At 49.5% G+C, this 20,289-nt stretch overlaps 1 protein-coding gene across 5 annotated transcripts in view; it reads right to left on the minus strand.

Annotated features, from left to right (window-relative positions):
* NCMAP (non-compact myelin associated protein) overlaps positions 1 to 20,289 on the minus strand; it is a 36,632-nt gene that overhangs the window by 13,508 nt on the left and 2,835 nt on the right. Inside the window, exon 2 of one of the 5 annotated variants that reach the window (XM_059690810.1) lies at positions 8,093 to 8,190. The exons of 3 other annotated variants lie outside the window; for them this stretch is intronic. Coding sequence is in view for 1 of the 2 variants with exons in the window: in XM_059690806.1 (XP_059546789.1) it covers positions 8,794 to 8,858 (65 nt within the window). In the remaining variant the exon portion in view is untranslated. Of the gene's footprint in view, positions 1 to 8,092; positions 8,191 to 8,793; positions 8,995 to 20,289 lie in introns of those variants that run through there. One more of the 5 variants, XM_059690806.1, reaches the window with a different exon arrangement.

The raw sequence follows: 20,289 nt of genomic DNA on the forward strand, positions 1-20,289 counted from the left end.
GAGAACCGCTGCTTTAAGTAAACTTTGGGGTTCCTCATTTTTCTGTGTCAATGTCTCCCTTAAATTCAGTACCACAAACTGAACACATGACTCCAGAGGGGTCCTGAAATGTCCAGAATGACATTTTGCTTGATACTTACCAGAATTCTATATGACCTTGGTCAACTTTCTTCACCTCTTGGGTTTTCTGACCCATAAAACAGCAATTATAAACTTCAGAGGGTTGTTGTGAGAATTAAATGAAATAAATCATGTAACATATTTAGAACAGGGGCTGTGCACAAAACCTATTGGTATTACACTGGATTAATGCAAACAAATAGCTCATTTGCTTTACAGGGGCCACAGTACACTGCTCATACACACCCTGTTGATGTGCGCCTAAAACTTTTTCAGACTTTTTCTTATACTTGTTCATGGTCAATCCGAGCCCTAAGATTGGTAAGTAAAAGGGCTTGCTAAACTGCAAAGTGCAGTTTTATTTCCTTTTATGGAAATAAAAGGCAATGGCAGTTGCATTATTAATGGTAATGATATTAAGATGAGCTGCTGTTCAGTGACTAGGTCTCCATTTCGCTCTTGTATAATGTAGTTTTGAACTTAAGTGCAGGACTTTGCATTGATTCCTGTTAGCCTTGACTTTGTTGATTTGGGCCTTCAGGAAAGAAACTCCAGCTCCATGAAGTATGATGTCCCAAGGAGGGAACTGAGGAGGGATTCCCCAGAACTACCTGAGGGTTCCAATTTTCTCCTCTATCTCCACTGAGGGCAGAGATAGAGGAAATAATGACACCCCCCCCTTCCCCCCCAGGAAGACAAAAGTCCTAATGCAGCTGGTAGAGCATGGGGTCTGTTGGGTGGGCCAAGGAAGAAGAAGTAACAAATTCTTGGGGTGAGAATCAGGAGAACAGGGTTGCCTTTCCCACTGGTTTTGCATGTGACTTTGGAAAGCTCTCCTTTCTCTGGACCTTAGTTTTCCCATCTGTAAAATGGTCCCATTTGAAGATGATCTCTAAGAACCTTTCCAATCTATAGTTCTGTTGTATGCAACAGCTATTCAGAGCTTAACTTGAGAACCAATATTTTCATTTTTCTTGGTAGATGCTGACTCGGAGGTGTTAGGAGAGGGAAGTCAGCATATGCAATTCACGCTGGAAGGCAGGAATGCTTCCTGGAAGGCATCTGAGACTGGACCAAACTGAGAACTCCACACAGGGGTCTGAAGTGGTAGCAGCAGTGCAAATGGGATGAACCTCCAAATATTCTGTTGGGCACATAGTAACCCAATTCTGCCTGAATCCCAAAGGGCCACCTCCTACACTCTCCATCCCTGCTGGGCTCCACATCATCTCCCCCGCTCCATCTGCCTGCCTGTGCGTGGCTCTGTCCCCTTGTGTATTACAGCTCCCAAAGATGGGATCCAACGTAGCTTCATGTTCCCTTGCACTTGGGGCCACCCACAATTACAAACCAAACACATGTTCCTTGTGGTTGGTTTTCAGAAATTAGGAAGCACATTTCTGGTTTCAGTTATCCACCTATTCTTTCATCCTCCCATCCACTCCCGCACCCACCCACCCACCCATCCACTGCACACAATTTACCCTCCACCTGTTCTTCTGTCCATTTGCCCTGTCATTCATTCAACCAGCGCCTACCACGTACATACTAGCTCAGAGAGGATTCAAAGAAGGGCTGTGGGGATCACGTTCCTAGAGCTTAGACAGTGAGGATAAGAAGTGGAATTGTTTCCTTTAAGAATCTCTCCTTCAATCAATAATTATTGGGAATCATCTCCTCAAGTTTAGCCCAGCATTGGTCTCAGAGATGCCTGATCAATATCATACTGAAGTCCTATGGAAAAAGCAGTGGCTTGCAGATCTGGGTTCTAGGCCCACCACTTTTATGAAGTCTTAGTTACCTCCTCTGTCAAATCCTGCCTTGAGGGTTCTCTGTTTCTGACTTTCGTGGCCCACATTGTAAAGAAAGCTACTTCAAGGAGCTCCCAACCCAAGACGCGCGAATCTAAGTTCCACATGCTAAGATCTATAAATAGAAATCCCAGATAAAAGTGGTCATGGGGCAGATTTTTGCCTAGTGCCAAAAGGGTGGCACAAACAGTGCCAGGAGTCGGTGGGAGGACGAGACCTGTGGGCGTTGTGGTTGAGTCTGACCAAGAGCTGGAATGAGACCTGTGGCTTCCATCTGGCCCTCGGTCTTTGGGCACAAGCCAAGGGCTCGGCTCCCAAGTCTCCTCAAACGACACCTCCCGCACAAATCTCCAGGTGCCCCCCTGTCCCCAAGGAGAAAAAGAAGGCACAAGTTAAAGAATGTATGCCCTTAAGTGAATATGGCAGAAGAAAAGAATTCCACCTTGACATTCTGGTCAGGAAGGGGAGGGAGCTAACATTTAAGGAGACACTAACACAGGGCTAGGCACTAGGCTCCCACATGCTTTCTCACGTAATCACTTCAAGGCGGGCCTTTTTATCTCCATTTTGCTGATAGAAAACGGAGGCTCAGAGAGGTTGAGTGACTTGCTCCAAGTCTTATAGCGAGTGGAGGAGCTGAGACTCAAACTCACATCTTCTACCTCCAAACTGTCCGTGGCTGCCAAGCCTCCCAGGAGGTAAGCAATTGTCCTGGGCACTCCACGGGTCAGCAGCCCGAGCGGGCAGGGCTCCGCGCACACGGCACTGTTGCCATGGGGACCAGATAATTCCCCATTCCGAGACCTGACCTGTGCAGGGCAGGATGTTAGTGCATCCCTGGCCTCCACCCACTAGATGCCAGCAGCACTCCTAGTTGTGGCAAAAATGCCTCCAGATGTTTCTCAGTCTGGGAGGCAACTGGCCTCTGGCAGAGAACTACTGGAGCGGAACAACAGACCTGTCTCCTGACAGTTCCCTATCCTTCCGCCCTGAGGACGTCTCCACAGGAAGGGAAATGTCCACCGGTGGAGAGACAACCAGTAACAACAATGACGATGACAACCACAAACACAGCGACCATGTAGCAGGTGCTCGCTCTGGACTGCTTACCCTGCCAAGGACTTCGTATATATTTTCTCACGCATATTATCTGTTTCCCAGATGGAGGAACTGAGGCTCAGCGAGGCTAGGTAACACACCCAACATCCCAGTGCTAACGTAGAGCACAGGTAGGAAGCATTCGTTTCCTATGGCTGTTGTAACTAACCACCACACACCTAGTGGCTTCAAACAACACCAATGAATTTTCTCGTCGCTCTATAGGTCAGCAGTCTAAAATCAGAGTCGCCGGGCTAAAAGCAAGGAGTTGGCAGGGCTGCATTCCTTTTGAAGGCTCGGGGAGAACCTGTTGCCTTGTCTCTTCCAGCTTCTGCAGGCCATCTGATTCCTTGGCCCAAGCCCCTCCTCCACCTACATCTTCAGGGTAACAGTGTGGCATCTTCCTGTCTCTCTCTTCCTCTGCCCTCTGCTTCCATCATCTCTCCTCTCCTCTCACTTTCCTGCCTCCCCATATGAGGACTCTTGTGATTACACTGGCCTCACCCAGGTAATTCAGGAGAATCTCCTCACCTCTAGAACCTTATCCTCATCTACAAAGCCCCCTTTGTCATGTAAGGTAACACGGTCACAGGTTTGGGCATTAGGATGTGGATAACATTTTTGGGGGGGTGAGGGGGCATATATGCAGGCTGTAGACTCTTATCTGTCTCACCCCAGGCTTTGTACTCTTATCTACTCTCGCCTCCCAAGCCCTGCCTGAGCAGACAGTCCCCACAGGCCAGGAGCTGTGCAGGGCACTGCGGGGTCGGACGGGAGTGGTGGGCACTAGCACACATCGGAGGGAGTGGTGAGAAGCCCATTGACGGGAGCAGAGGAAGAGTCCGAGGACAACGGACCGGTGCAGGGGTGTGGGGAGTGGGCTCAGGGGTCAGCCGGGCAGGCCTGCTTCCTGCCCTCCAAGCGAGTCTCAGCACCTACCTCCACCCTAACTTCAAATACATCGGTAGTTCGTCCTGTCCCGAAGGACCACCCCACCCCAGCCCTCACCACCCAGAATTCCGTCCCATCTGTGGGGTTCATTTGCCCAGTTAACTGGTAACCATTCTCAGTTTTTTCTTTCTACATCTCCTCTCTGCCAATGTGACCTAACTTAAAATATAGATATACAGCCTTGCAGGTACCTAGCATACACTAACCTTTATTTAGAATTAATAACCTGTAGCCTGGCCGGCATGGCTCGGTGGTTGAACGTCGACCTGTGAACCAGGAGGTCACGGTTCCACGGTCAGGGCACATGCCCCAATTGCTAGCTCGAGCCTCAGTGTGAGGCATGCAAGAGGCAGCCGGTCAATGATTCTCTCTCATCATTGATGTTTCTATCTCTTCCTCTCTGAAATCAAGAAAAATATATTTTAAAAAAAGAAGTAATAACCTGTTAACCCACTCAGATCACCTGGATCAGGGGTCCTCAAACTACGGCCCGCGGGCCACATGCGGCCCTCCGAAAACATTCACCCGGCCCGCCGAAAACATTTATCCGGCCCGCCGGGTGTTTTTGCCGCCGCTGCCTGTCCTGCTTAGCAGCCGACTCGTCCCCGGCCCACAGTGAGCACGTGTGGAATGTCTGAGGGACCGTGAACTGGCCCCTGTTTAAAAAGTTTGAGGACCTCTGCCCTGGATACTATAAGGCTTGTGTAACCATACCCTGTAATTTGCTAAGAGTTTAGCAGAAAGGCTGAGACTTAATTGGTTAAACTTTTTTCCATATCCATGCCATCCCTGACATTGACAAGTACCAGAACTGTTTTTTTTTTTTCAGGGAGAAGCCCAAGATGCTTTGCGGGACCAGGGACTGATCCGGCTCACATCACCCGAGGCTGGGAGAGGCGGCCTGGAGGACTCTATACCGATCGTTTCAGGAAGTGGTCTCATGATATCCTCCTTATAATACTAAAATCTCCTCCCTTTCCTCCCACGGGTGATTTCCCACCATTCTTTAACATGTGGCATAAGCACTGGCATGTTTTCTAACGGCGCATGCGCAGTAGTGCCCCCAGCTGGCCATGCGACGAGGAGGCTGACCTTGCTGTTCATGCCTGATTTCCCTGAATGAGGACAAATCCGACCCTTTGCTGGGGACAGCTGCTTTGGGAAGTGACCTTCCTCCACCCCTCGCCCCCACGAGTGTCCTTGCCTGACGGCTCTCAATCGTGTACGTTCCTTCTGATAAAATCTTCTTTGAGCTGTTTGCCTAGCAACTGCTGAGTAATTGGAACCGGTTTCGTCCGGAAGACCGAGGGCTTACAAGGTCTTTAATCTTGTAAGTCCACTCCCTGTCCCATTCTGGGGTGCAAGGATGCCCGTCAGCTGCAGGGCCCCTCCAGGAGCCCATTGATCCATCCCTTTACCGAAACGAGACACCACACTGCCTGTGTTAGCCAGCCTGTCCCACCCCAGCCGGCCCAGCCGGCCAGAGCCTCGCACCTCCCCCAGCAGAACTGGGCTCCACAGTGACTTAGGGATGACTCTCCTGACCCATAGGAAAACAGAGGTAAAAAGGATAAATTCGGTTTTGCCTCATTCTGGGAGAAATAATGCTTAGGATCTATATTTTTCTTTTAAAAATTATATTTTTCTGGTTAAGCATAGCCGATGGAACGCAGTATTCATCTCTGCTTCCTCCTGAGACGCCTCACAAATGATAGTAAAGCAATCAAGACATGTAGACCCACAGGCTGAGGGAAAGGAGGGAAGACAACCACTAGAGCAGTGATGGCGAACCTATGACACGCGTGTCAGAGGTGACACGCGAACTCATTTTTTTGGTTGATTTTTTCTTTGTTAAATGGCATTTAAATATATAAAATAAATATCAAAAATATAATTCTTTGTTTTACTATGGTTGCAAATATCAAAAAATTTCTATATGTGACACGGCACCAGAGTTAAGTTAGGGTTTTTCAAAATGCTGACACGCCGAGCTCAGAAGGTTCGTCATCACTGCACTAGAGAGAGGCCGATCCAGGTTTGAAAGCAGGAAGAGCTGATGGCTGAGTGGAAAAGGCTGACGGGAAACCAATCAAAGCTGATCTTGCTGACGAAACCCCAGGAAGACTCAGGAGTGGGGGGCAGTGGCTGCCACCAAAGGCCAGGGTCCCACTTGGGGCTGAAAAGAGGAATTTGCAGCTCAGCTCCAGCCCCTCCTCCTTGGGTCCCCCTGGCATGGGCTTCCTCTGCCCCAGGGATTCGGTAACTTCACCTCTGCAGAGAGTGAATCAGGAGGTGGACTGCACAGCCCCAGATGACAGCCACGTGTGGCCATTTACATTTAAATGAAAATTAATTAAAATTAAATAAAATAAAAAGCTCAGTGTGGCCCTGATTTGGCTCAGTGGATAGAGCATCCTGGGTTTCAGGCTCGATCCCCAGTAGGGGGCGCACAGAAGGCAGCGAATCAATGATTCTTTCTCATCATTGATATTTCTATCTCTCTCTCCCTCTCCCTTCCTCTCTGAAGTCAATAAAAATGTATTTAAAAGAAAGAAAGGGTGCTAAGAAATTAAAAATTGAAAAAATAAATAAAAATTTCAAAAACGGCTTGGAAGATTGACAAAATGTCTCATAAAGTGGGACAAACCAGATTACTCCAAGAGGTCCAACAACCTAATAAGAATTCCAGAAGTGATTAAGCAGAGAAAATTGAGGGAAGGAAATTATCAAATAAAAAAATAATACCTCAAAATTTCCCAGAAGTGAAGAATATGAATTTTCAGAATAAGAGGACCCTCTGAGTCCCCAGAATAATGAATGAAAAAGACCCCAATAGGGCTCATCATCATGACCTTTTAGAACACAGGGCATAAAAAGAATACTCCACACATGTCCATAGATTTTTTTAAAAAAAACTCTGTAAAAAAAAATTGATTTGAGAGAGAAACATTGATTTGTTCCTACATTTATTTATGTCTTCCTTGGTTGCTTCTTTTATATATATATATATATAATTGATTTTTTACAGAGAGGAAGGGAGAGAGAGAATTAGAAACATCGATGAGAAACATCAATCAGCTGCCTCCTGCACATCTCCCACTGGGGATGTGCCCGCAACCCAGGTACATGCCCTTGACCGGAATCGAACCTGGGACCTTTCAGTCCACAGGCCGACGCTCTATCCACTGAGCCAAACCGGTTTTGGCCTTGGTTGCTTCTTGTATGTGCCCCGACTGGGGATCAAACCCACAACCTTGGGGAACCCTTGGGGTATCGGGATGATGCTCTAACCATTGAGCTCCTTGGCGAGGGCAATTTTATTTCTAAGGTCAAATAGGAAGGACCAACAATCAAGATAAAACCAGAACGGCACTGGGTTTGACAGCAGCAGCACCAGAAGCTCTAAGACAAGCCTCCAAAATGCTAAGGGAAAATAATTTCCAGCCGAGACGCGGATAGCAAGCCAAGCTAAATATTGAATGAAAGGGCATACGAACGATATTTTTGGGGCAGGCAGGGCTTTTTTAAAAACCCACTGCACCCCATGCACCTTTGCCCAGGAAGCTCCTAGAGGATGGGCCTCACTAAAGTGGAAGAGCAAGCCAAGGCGGAGCAGCGCACGGATCGGGGACTGGGGGGTGTCAGGGCCATCACTCTGCAGCAACCTGGGGGTGACCAATCCCACTGCGGGGGAGGAGGGAGGCGCAGGGGATTCGGCAGCCACGAAAAAATGAAACCGGGAGATTTTCAGACTGAAAGGAGATCTATTTTTCTGTCGGAGTGTTTGGGGATGAATTTATGATAGAAAACTGAGCTCTTCCAAAAGACGTAAGGAACCTAACTTCCCCCTCCCCACACACAACCTCTCACCACTCCCCACCCCCCTCTGCGATGGTCCTAGGAGGCACCCCCTTGTGACCACAGGATTCTGTGGAACCCTGTCTGAGAACTACGCAGCCCAACGCCCTCTCCTTACAATTGGGGAAACTGAGGGCCAGCAAAGCCACCCAGGCGCACACAGAGAGAAGAAAGTTCACTTGGTGAGTTTTGGAGAACTCCTCTCTGATTCATTTAAGACGAGAGCAGTCACAACAGTAAGAACTCAACCAAACCTGAAGGAACCCTGGCTGGTGAGTGCGGCCCCACCTGGCCTGTGTTATCCGCCTTAGCTGTGCGTTCAATCACCCTGCAATGTAACTGCAGGAAATTCCTAAAAAGAACAGACTTAGTTACTTCTAAGTTCCTGAGTTACGTCTAATTACCACCTATCAAAGCAAGAACACGTAGATGTACTGAGTTCTGTACACCCTGGACAAGTCAGCCTTAAACCTCTGGGGGAAATTGGGGTGGAGTGCAGGGGGGAAAAAAACCACATAACCGAGTACCAACGTGCTCCTTGGAACCAGGTGCCCTGACCCCCAGTGCTCTTAGGGACGTTATTATTATTTTTAAGAGTCAAGGCCAACGTCCTCCTGCGAACTCCAATGACCAGACTTTGTTCCTAATGCCGACGTTTCAGGGGCCTCACTTTTGATTCTTTGCCTCTGTCCACGTTCTCCAAGGGCTTGGCTAACCTCAACGTGTTTGCAATTAGTGAGTGAAGGATGTAAACTCTGGCGTATCTGAACTTGAAATTCTAAGACACCTACTAATCTGTAACCCGTCACATTCTCTCTGTGTCTCAATGTCCTGGTCTATGAAGCTCATCTCCTTATCTATTTAACAGGGTCACCACCAAAACCCCAACAGAGAGGCCTGATGTATGGGGCAAGAACCTGGGCTGGAAGTTAGGAGTCCTGGGTTTGAGTCTTACCTGTGCTGCTTACTTGCTGTAAGCCGCTTCTCCTGTCTGGACTTCAGTTTGCTCTCCTGCAACATGCGCAGCTGGGGCCCTGTGACCTCCACCTCACGCGCCTTCCACCGTGTGACTCCCAGCCCCCCGTTTGGTTCAGGACACGGCCCCTCACCCTCCCCGAGGGTTGCCGGCCTCCCACACCCTCCATTCCAGAAGAAACACCCTTCCCCTTTCCTGCCCAAGCTCGGCCTGGCAAGCGCTGGGCTGCCGCGAGGACGGGAGGTGGGGAAGTGGGCCCAGCAGTTCAGGCCTCCGTGGTGAGAGCTGGCCCGTGGCCAGTCACAACAGGCCTGGAGATACAGAGGGCACTTGTCTGGGGGACCCAAGGTCTCATGTAAACCTTTGCTCTCGCGTTGGCCTGCCGCCTCGCTTTTCCCTCCCGCCCAGGCACAGTACCGGCACCGGCTTTGTGGTAAAGTGGGCTGTGGGTGCTGCACAGACCTGAGCAGCCCCTCGATGGGCTGGGAAACTGGACAGAGCGGGTAGGGGGACAGAGGGGTGGCCACAGTGAGGTTGGAGGGTGGAGATAGTGGGGGGGGGGGGGCGCAGGAAAGGCTTTGGACCCAGCAGTGGGGCAGACCAGGGGGGCAGGAGGAAGGGGCTTGTGCCCTACTCTCTCATTGATTAGCCAAGGGCTGTGAGCTAGGTACTTCCTTCTCTCCTCCAGGCCTCAGTTTTAAAATGGGACTGACTGTCCCACCCTTATGCTGTGAGGACTAGAGTCAGATGATGAACTCACAGTGTGATGTAGTGGAGGAAAGGGTTTGGAGTTAGATGAACCTGCGTTCAAATCCCACACCTATTTACCTCTGAACTCACTGTTGTGGGCAACTCATTTCCCCTCCATGAGCCTCATTGTCCTCACCTGAGGGGAAAAGAGGTGTGTGCGCAGCTAAATAAGAGTGTGAGGATTAGCCCTGGCTGGTTTGGCTCAGTGGATATGAAGCATCCATCTTATATAAAAACTGCTGTTTGAAATTTTAACCCTGCATTTTGGCTTCTGTAAATACTGGCTTAAATAATAAGGAAAATAAGACTACTCCCATTTCAAAGAGGCCATTAAACCTTCCCCAGACGAAGTTATCAGTGCTGGCACCAGCCAAGCCTTTGGTCAAGGTCTCAAAGCCCCAGCACATAGGGGCTCTTTAAGAACTTGTAAAGGGGACCGGAAAACCCCATATTTGGGAGACAAAGAGGTAAAATGGTATAAATACAGGAAACTTCCTGTGTGAATTTGCCCAGAATTCTAGAGACATTTTTCTCTGGGCCCACGCATAATAATAATAATAATAATAATAATAATAATAAATGTAACTCCATCTCTCTAAGCATTGCTTGGTTCTTCGGTTTTCTGTTACAGGGCATCAGCCTGCGAACCAGAGGTTTCCAGGTTTGATTCCCGTCAAGGGCACGTACCTTGGTTGCAGGCTCCTCCCTGGCCCGGGCCCTGGTCGGGGCTCCTGCAGGAGGCAACCAATCGATGTGTTTCTCTCACATCGATGTTTCTCTCGGTCTTTCCCTCTCTCTTCCACTCTCCCTAAAAATCAGTGGAAAAATATATTTGGGCGAGGATTAAGAGTGTAAGGATTAAATGAGAACGGATAGAAGGTATCTGCTTAATAAATAGGTTTGACTCGGTTAGGGCCACCTCATGACTTTGGTGGGCCCCTCCCTCCAGAATAAATTTTCATGGCCTCTAAACATTGTATTTTTTTCTGATGTGAGAAGAAGTTGAAATAGTTTTCTCCCACCCTAAAAGTTGTTCCCCTTGATTTTAAAATAAATGAAAAGATTTGGAGGAGGGAACCTGGCCAGTTGGTTGGAATCTGCCATGGTTGTGGGTTTGACCCCCAGTCAGAACACATACCTTGGTTGCAACCAATGAATGCATAAATAAGTGGAACAACAAATCCATGTTCTCTCTCTCTCAAATCAATAAATTAAAAAAAAACCTTTTAAGGGGGACTCAAGTCTACCTCACACGAGAACTTATGATGGTACAAAAGTCCCCCCAGGTTTTAGATCCTGTAGACCCCTCCAGTCTCATCCCTGTCTGAGCTCAGCCCTGTCAGTCCCTCCTATCCCTGCCACAGGGCCTTTGCATGTGCCCAGCACTTTCCTCACCTGCTGACGCATGATACTTGAATCCAAGTGTTACTCAGATGTCTGTGCTGTGCACTCCGACGGCACCATGCCCCTCTCTCACCACTAGTTGCACTTAGCATCCTCCATTTGATGAATGGCTGGGTCCCACACCAGACTCTGAGCTCTAGGAGTGAAGGGGCTGTGTCCATTTTTATTCAGAGCCTGGAACACTGCCTGGCACATTGTAAGACTGAACACATGGTCCTTGAGTGAAGTAAATGACTGGCTAAGTGAATGAGCAGTGGCTGTTCAATACTTGCTGGCGGAACTGCAGCGTTGACCAAGGACTGAGCACAGATTGCCTGGCTCATGCCTTCGCACCACAGTGATGAAGATGTGACACGAAGACACAAGACGCACGTGAGTGCCATGGAGCTCAGCGAGGGAGAGGTGCTGAGCCGGGGGGAGGGCTGTGGGGTCAGGGTAACCGGGGTCTGAGTCCCAGTGATATATCAATAGGTCATATTTACTTGGTTCTCCGTACCAAGCCCTCTACTAAGTACTTTATGTTGATGGTCTCATCGACCCTAAGTGAAACGCGCACTGCAGTCGAAAATATTTATGTGAGGAAACGGAGGCCCAGAGAGGTTAAGTAACTTGCCTAAGCTCACCAACTGAGGTGGGCTGTGAACCCAGGGAAGCTGACTTAGTGTCTGCTCCACATTGTGAAGGCGTGACAATAAGAATAAGCACTTAAAAAGCACCGTGTGCCAAGCACATTTCTGAAGACTCTACAAAGAAGCTTTTATTTGTATAGTTTTTACTCCATTTTTTATAACATCTTGTCCCATGACAACCCTAGGAGGAGAGTATTACTATTTCTATCTTACAGGCAGAACCCCTCCCCCCCCCCCTGAGGTCCAGAGAGGTTAAGTAACTTGCCTGAGATCACACAGCCAGCAAAAGGGGTAGAACTGGGTGGAACCCAGGCAGAACACTCGAGTTCGTGCTTTTAACCTCTCCACTTCACAGCTGCTCAGTGAGTGAGCGTTTTTATGATTATTTTACTGGGATTTTGTAAAGTGAGGAAGGGAGGGGCAACATTCTAGCTGGGAGAGCCAGCGGGAGCGAAGGTGAGGGACGGGAGGTGGGATGAGCACACCCTGAAAGGGAAGTATGAAATCTGGTGAGGGGATGGGACGGGGAAGGTCAGAACGGAGATTAGCTGGGAGGGCTGTATGGGATTCACTGGGAACTTCCTCCACAGGGAGACGCTAGCATGCCTGGCTCCCTTGTTATGAATTCCGTATGAGATGTTTGAAAAACTCCAGCGTGTCAGAGCCAGACTGGCCTGGCTCTGCTGGGTGCCCCTTGGAAAGTTACCTAACCCCTCTGTGCGCCTCTCCTTGTCTGTAAGATGGAGGTAAAAAAGAAAATGACCTCCTTCACCGGCTTGCTGCTGAGGTAAGAGGAGATAACGGATACAAAGCCCCTGGCAGAGTGTTTGGCCCAAAGCAGCCCTTTCATAAGTTCCCTTTCTCTCCCCTCCCCCACCTCCAGTCTCACCAGAATTCAGGCTAAAATCACTGATCGATCTAGACCAGTGGTTCTCAACCTTCTGGCCCTTTAAATACAGTTCCTCATGTTGTGACCCAACCATAAAATTATTTTCGTGGCTACTTCATAACTGTCATGTTGTTACTGTTATGAATCGTAATGTAAATATCTGATACGCAGGATGGTCTCAGGCGACCCCTGTGAAAGGGTCGTTCGACCGACAAAGGGGTCACGACCCACAGGTTGAGAACCGCTGATCTAGAGCCACAACATTCCTGGAGACCCCAGCTCAATAGGCGAGGGAGGCAAAAGGAGAGGAAAATGCCAAGCTCTCCAGTTTCAAAGATGTGTTCTCGACTGAGAAAAGAGAATAATTGTAATCTATTTCCTTCTCCCTCCTGCTGTGTCAACTCGGGGTTATATAACTGAACTTCCCTGTGAGGTAAGCCTTGGGGGCCTCCAGGAGGCCGGGTTGGCAGTGACATAGATATTTCTGTGCTCTCTGCCCAGGTTCTGAGCAAACAGCACAGCCTGCAAGGAGGAAGCCGGGTGCGGAGTGAGCGCTGGCTGGAGGTCAGGAAGGAGACCGGTGTTCCAGGCCCAGACCTGCCTGGAGGGACATTAGGTGACCAGCTCCCACGGCAGAGTGACCTGGGGGGAGGGATGCCAGTGCGGGCTGGGAGCCGTGGGAACCTCGGTCAGCTCTCTTGGAGGAGAGAATGAAGTCCGCTCCCCACCTTGGCCTGGCATCCGGGCCCTTCACGCCTCTCTCCCCCCCCCCCCCATCTTGGCACCCCCTTGGACCTACTGAGCTCCCTCCGTGTCCTTCCTGCCCCGGGCACGGGTGGTGACAGGGGAAACAAAGATAGGGGTTTCGGAGTTAGACGTGGGCTTGAGTTCAGGCTCAGTGAAGTCACCTTGGGCTCGTGACTCAACCCCTCTGTGCCCATTTCCTCGTCTGTGAACTGGGCTTTGTGATTCCTGTCTTGTTCCTTGTTGCACAATCGAATGAGATAATAAGTGTTAACAAACGCCAAGGACTTAGCCTCACTGTACAGAGCAGGCACCTGTAAGGGTTGGCGTGCAGAAGTCACTCAGCAGAGCACGCCCGACCCCTAGCACAGCGAGCACTAAGCAAGCTGTTTCCTTCTCCTCCAAGACCTGCCCAAAGCCTCCCTACCGACCCCCCGTCGGTCAGTGTGCTCTGAGACGCTTCACAGCACCCCACAGGCACCTCCGTTACAGTCCTTACCACGTGAACGTGTTCTCATTAGAAGATAGGTCTGTCTTCTATCCTGGGGGCTCTCTGGGGGGACAAGAGCTGCCTTCGTCACGGCCACCTTGGCACACTCGGCATGGGGTCTGCCACTCAGAAGGCACTTGAATGAATAAATGCGTGCGTGCGTGCACAGGTATAGGCTGCATGGAAGGAGTGCGCTTAGGGAATGCCCAAGGATAGGCTGGCTTTGAACACACGCTTAACTTTCTGGGCGCTGGATCCCCGAGCTCTGGGGATGGCCGACAGAGCCCCTCACTCAGTCCCGTGCAAGCCCCCGGGGCAACTCACCCCTCCCTTGGGCTCTTACGTTGCTTGGACTTGGGCCATGATTTTTTAGTCAATCACCAGGATAGTAGTCCTAGCAAAGATGAGGAATCCGAGGGATCTGGGAACTATGGAGTGAATGTAGAAATACTGGAATTTCCAGAATAGTCCAGCAGCTTATGAATCGGAGACTTACTTCTCCAGGGCCTGGGCTGGCCATGCACCCCACGTACAATTGCCTAGCACACGCTTAGTGGATGGGGTGGTGTGTCTTTTACTCCATCTTGAGGCTGGCATATGCCACTGTGAAGGAACAGAGCCGCCAGCCTTCATCCTTGGGGACCGACTTGTTGGAAAAGGAATTAGATTTACAGAGCTTGCCAAGACCTTAGCTTTTTGCACAGTGTCTCCATCATTCTGATGCCAGTAGTCGCTTCTGACTGGCTACAGAATAAAGCCCTAATTCTTTGCGTTGGCAACCAAGATCTTCCGTGGACTTCTCAGTCTCATCCACCAGCACCTGTCGCCTTTTCTCCCTGACCTTAGGCAGATGAGCGATTCCTTGTCTCCTAAACTCACCCACGCTTCCCAGCATTGGGTAGCTGGCCGCACAGTGTCTGCTACTCCACACACTGTTCTGCAGTGTGACCTGGCCATTGCCCTGCCCTCTTCCCCACACCCCCCCTACCCCCCCAATGAAGATGCAGAGTCTATTTTCTCCACTCCCTGCATCTAGGCGGCCCGATGACTGCTCATACCGCTAGAACATGGGAATACGGAAGTGACTGGCAGTCACACTGGAAGTGACATGGGTCTAGCCCTACAGGGCAGCTTCTGCTTCCGCCTTGCAGAATGCTTGCTCCTGGAACGCCCCTCTCAGAAGCCAGCTGCTATGCGGCCAGAAGCCCAAGGCCCATGGAGAGGGCCCAGCCGTGCTCCTGACCGACAGCTGGCGTCAGCGGCCGGCCACGTGAGAGCCTTCAGGTGACTGCACAGCCAGCTGAAACCACACAAGAGACCCTACGTGAGAACCGCCCAGCTGAGCCCAGTCAACCCGTGAGAGAAAATAATCATAAACTTGTTTTAAGCCACTGAGTTCTGGAGCGGTTGGTCACACAGCAGCAGATCGTCAGCACTGGCCTTCTGTCAGGTGCTCTCTTCCCAACTCTACGCCAATCAAAACCTTCCTCTACGGCGAGAGCCAACTGTCTCCTCCTCCCAGGTCACCTCTGCCACCTCTGATCACTTTTTTTTTTTTTTAAATATTGATTTCAGAGAGGAAGGGAGAGGGAGAGAGAGATAGAAACATCAATGATGAGAGAGAATTACTGATCAGCTGCCTCCTGCACACCCTCCACGAGGGATTGAGCCTGAAACCTGGGCATGTGCCCTTGACCGGAATTGAACCCAGGACCCTTGAGTCCACAGGCTGACGCTCTATCCACTGAGCCAAACCAGCTAGTGCCTTTCTAATATTTTTAAAGAATTAGGTACATAAAATCTTTTCCAACCTAAAATGCCAAGTTCTGCTTCTGTTTCTTGCACTGACCCCTGACTTAAGCACTCTGACTTGCAGGACCTCCTGGATTTGTTCCTTTCATTATTTATTTCCCTCATGAGTATTTTCAATGTAGGTCTTTGTGGGGTTGGGGTTTTTTTTTTTAAATACTCACCCGAGGATATTTTTCCATTGATTTTTAGAGAGAGTGGAAGAAAGAGGAGAAAAACAGAGAGAAACATGGATATAAGAGAAACACATCAATTGGCTGCCTCCCACACCTGGCCTGACCAGGGCCCAAGCTGGGGAGGAGCCTGAAACCGAGGTAGGTGCCCTTGACCAGAATCAAACCTGGGACCCTTTGGTCCGCAGGCCAACGCTTTATCCACTGAGCCAAACTGGCTAGGACTCAATGTGGGTCTTTGTATTCCACCTTCTGCAGCTTTATTTGACTAAGAATATTTTTATTACAACCTCATGTTTGAATGACAATTTGGCTGGCTTTAAAATTCTGGATTGAAAGGGTCCTTTTCTTTCAATTCTTAATACACTGCTTTTTGACTTTTCTTCGTCAAGTGTCATTATTCACAAGTCAATGTGACTCTCATTCCTTTGTAGGGGAAGCCATTGCTCTCTGCTCTCTGCCTCTTTGCCTTTCATCTGCTCAATTTCACCCAATAACTGTGTGTGGGTTTTTCCTTATTTCTAGTATTGGCTACACCACGAGTCCTTTCAATCTGAGCGCATTCATTTTTCTTTAATTCTGGAACATTTAATCTCCATTATTTCTTCAATTATTTCCTCTTCTCTCTTTTTATTTTTCCTTTTGGGATACCTAATTATACTCTCCATCTCTCTTGGCTTTGCTCATTTATTTGTTATCTTTGTTGTTTCCTGTTTCCTTTGGGAGTGTTCAATCTGATCTGCCTCTTTACTAGGTAATTCCTCACCTGTATTCATCCTGATGTGTATGCCATCTATTGTCTCTGATCTTAAATATTATATTTTTCACAGTTAATGTTTTCACTCGGTTCTCTCCTCTGACTTCTTTTGGTGTGTGTTTTCTTAAAAAATATTTGATTCATTTCCTTTAATTGCTTGTTTTGAGCATAATGCTTGGTTTTCTAGCTTTTTAAAAAAATCCTCACCTGAGGACACTTGTTTTTTATTGATTTTTTTTTAGAGAGAGAGGAAGGGGGAGAGAGAGACTCAGCAAAACATGGATCTGCTGTCTCTCCTATTCGTCCTGGCAGGGAATAAAACCTGAAACCTAGATATGTGCCCTGACCGGGAATTGAACCAGCAACCGTCTGGTGTACAGGATAATGCTCCAACCAACTGCGCCACCCAAATGATTTTTTGGGGGGAAAATTTTATGTTTATTTCCATTTATCCTATGACTTCTGGTTTTTGCATTATTTTATGAATTTCCTCCCTTACCTCCTTATGTATAATTATCATGCTTTGCTTTACAACCTTGGTCCATCTGGTTCCATAATTCTGTGTCAGATGGCATAGGTCGCTTGACTTATTGCCTTCCTTTTATAGTAGTTGTACTATCTCTAATTATTTTGGTGGGTGAGTTCAAGTCCCCCCGGGCGTCCCATGTATCTGTGTTGATGTGCCCTGGGGGAGGGCTGAAGGCATAAAAGGAGAGGAAAAAGTTGAGCCCCAGGGCAGAGAGCTGCAGACACGTTGGCCACCTCTGGCTGGCGCTCGGCCTGAATGACGTCAGGCTGCACCTTTGAGCTCCCAGGGAGAAGCAGCCTTGGCAGGAGGTAGATCCCTCAGTGAGATTCCACAGGCTGGGGTGGGGGTGGGGACCTGGATGGCAGAGTGAATGCCTGAGGTTGCCTCTGGATCAATTCCTCACTTCATCGGGGGCAGCACCTGAACCAGGTAAGCTCCCCTAAAGAACAGTTCAGGTTCGGGCTCTGGGCTCAGTCACATATTCATTCATTCATTCCACATCGAGAGCTTGCAGTCCCGCGGCGCTGTGCTGGGCAATGGGGAGACCGCAGGAAACAACCCTCGCCCTCCTGGAGGTTATGTTCTAACAACAAACTAACAGACTCCGGTCCCAGTCCTGGCGCTGCCGCTCATCCAGCTCAGTCAGTCTTTCTAAGCCTCAGTTTCATCATCTGCAAAATGGGGATGATCATAGTATCTACCACAGGGTTCCTGAGGCTTTCAGGGAGACAATGCAGGCCAAGTGACTCGCATAATGCCTGGCTCACCGGGAGCTCTCAAAAATATTTATTATTATTATTACCGGTGATATTGTTTGCTGAAGATTAGGTAGAAACCGGGAACTGCTTCTATTTATTTATTTTATTTTTTAAAATATGTTTTTTATTGATTCTAGCAAGAGAGAGGTAGGGGAGGGGGAGAAACATTGATGAGAGAGAAACATCATTGATCAGCTGCCTCCTGCGTGCCTCCCACTGGGGATCGAGCCTGCTGTGGGAATTGAACCAGTGACCTCTTGGTAAATGGGACGAGTCAGCCAACTGAACTACACCAGCCAGGGCCTGGGAGTTGCTTTTAAAAAATAAATGAATCCCTTTTGTCCTTGGAACCTGCCGGTTACCCTTAAGGTCTGTGGCTGGAGTGAAGGGGGTGGGGAGACACGCAAGACAAACAAATCAAGTTCCATTTTCCTGAGAGCTATTAATACCACCGTCCCTTTCCCCCAGTTCTTGGCTTGTCTTTTTTTTTTTTTTAAATTGCAAAGGGCAGTGCAGTGAGGAGTTCAGAGCTTCCCCAGCGGTGGGCGTGGGCCGGAATCCCAGCCATTTCTCCTTAGCTCCAGGCCCCGCGTCTCCACTGGGCACAGGAGGCAAAGCGCCCAGGGCTCACAAAAATGTTTTCACTTCTTTCAAAATCCGAAGAAAGAAGGAACTTTTAGGGCGAAGAAAACGTTTTCATGTATCACTGCAGCCAATATAATTGTAAACGTCTTTTTAAGGAGGAAGGGGCCTCTGAAGGCAAAATTGCCGAGGGCCCAGCGAAGTCAGAAGGCACCCGGTTAGCCGGTGACAACCAGCAAGTGGCTTACGTCTCTGAACCAGGGGCTAGGACTCTTGACTTCCTGGATGCCGTGGGAGTTGAAGGGACTGAGGCATGTGCAGCACGTAGCACTGTGTGGGCACCAGCAAGCTCTCAGCAAACAGGAGTTAACCCCTCATTTCCCTCTGTGACCTGCAGGCTAAGACCTTAGGGTAGAGCAGTGGGGGAACGAGGTACGTAACTGATTTTTATTGCACAGATGATTAAAGAGGTAACCTCAGGTGGAGGAATGGATTTAAGTTTCAAAGCAAGGCCATACTGTGCTGGGGGGGGGGGGGGGGGGCGGGGACAGGGGCACGGCCAGAAGCCAGGCAGCGGCAGAAAGAGCTGTCTGTGAATTCCCAGCACAGACCGAGAGGCAGGTGTCAGCCCTGAAGACGTGGAATGAGTGAATGAATGATGAGTGAACTGTGGAGGGATTTAAAAATCCTGAGGCTGTTGGTCCTAAAAGTTGGCTCAATAGGTCCCGAGACACACGTTTCTCTAAAGGAGAAGGGAAACCCATATTTATTAAGTGATTACTGTGGATAATGAATTGGGAAATTGAAGCTCAGAGAGGTGGTGTGGCCTGCACAAGCTCCCACAGCTCCAAAGCAGAGGCCTTAAGCCCCTGCGCGTTGCCCATCCTCACTGCTGGCACCTCTGCCCAAGGCTGCCTGGAGCAAGGCTTGCTGACCCTCCAGGGTCTGCACCAATCCATGGACAGTGCTTCTGCCACCACCCTCCACCCCTTGGGGCCCCCAGCAGGCATCACAGGGTCCCGCAGCCCCACCGAGGGCCCCAACAGCTCAGGAGAGCCCCACCTGGCAGGAGGCCCCTCAGAGCAGGACTGGAAGCTGGCTGAAGAACAGGCCTCTCTGTCTTAGAGGTGGACACACCCTCTTCCTCAGGCCAAACTGCAGCCACCACCCCCAGGAGTTTCAAACCACAGGAGAGGTTCCAGCTCCACAGCCACACTCTGGCCCCACCCCTCAGCTTCACCTACTCACAGCCAGGCTCATGAATCCTCAGAGACTGGACGGACAACTCTTTCCTTCTTTCTTCCTTTTAAATAGATTTTTAATGATTTCAGAGAGGAAGGGAGAGGGAAAATAGATAGAAACATCAATGATGAGAGAGAATCATTGATTGGCTGCCTCCTGCACGCCCCACACTGGGCCCTCAACCATGTGCCCTGACCAGGAATGGAACCATGACCTCCTGGTTCATAGGTCGGCGCTCAACCACTGGGATGACTGGCCAACTCTTGCCTTTGCTCAGTCCCCTTCCTCTCTCCCTGCCTCCTCCTGCCTACTTAGGTAGGATCTATGTGTCTGATAAGGAATTCATTGGGGGGGAAAAAACAAAGAGGGATCCATCCTGCCAGACCCCAAAGCAAAGGGTGGAACGCCAGAGGCCAGGATGCCAAGGGCATCAGCAGGCAGATGAATGGAGACAGGGAAACAGATAGGAGCAGCATTCATGGGGCTTGAAAACTGTCCAGGAGAGCTCTGACCAGGTAGCTCCGTTGGTTAGAGCATCGTCCTGATACACCAAGGTTGTGGGTTTGATCCCAGGTCAGGGCACAAAGAAGGAGCAACCAATGAATGAATGCATTAATAAGTGGAACAACAAATCGATGCTTTTCTCTCTCTTAAAGAAAAAGTGTAAGATGTAAGAAAACAAACAAGCAAAATAGGGAGGAGAAGGCTCTTGGACCCCC

The sequence above is a fragment of the Myotis daubentonii genome, chromosome 3 (assembly GCF_963259705.1).
Source record: "Myotis daubentonii chromosome 3, mMyoDau2.1, whole genome shotgun sequence".
Taxonomy (NCBI): Eukaryota; Metazoa; Chordata; class Mammalia; order Chiroptera; family Vespertilionidae; genus Myotis; species Myotis daubentonii.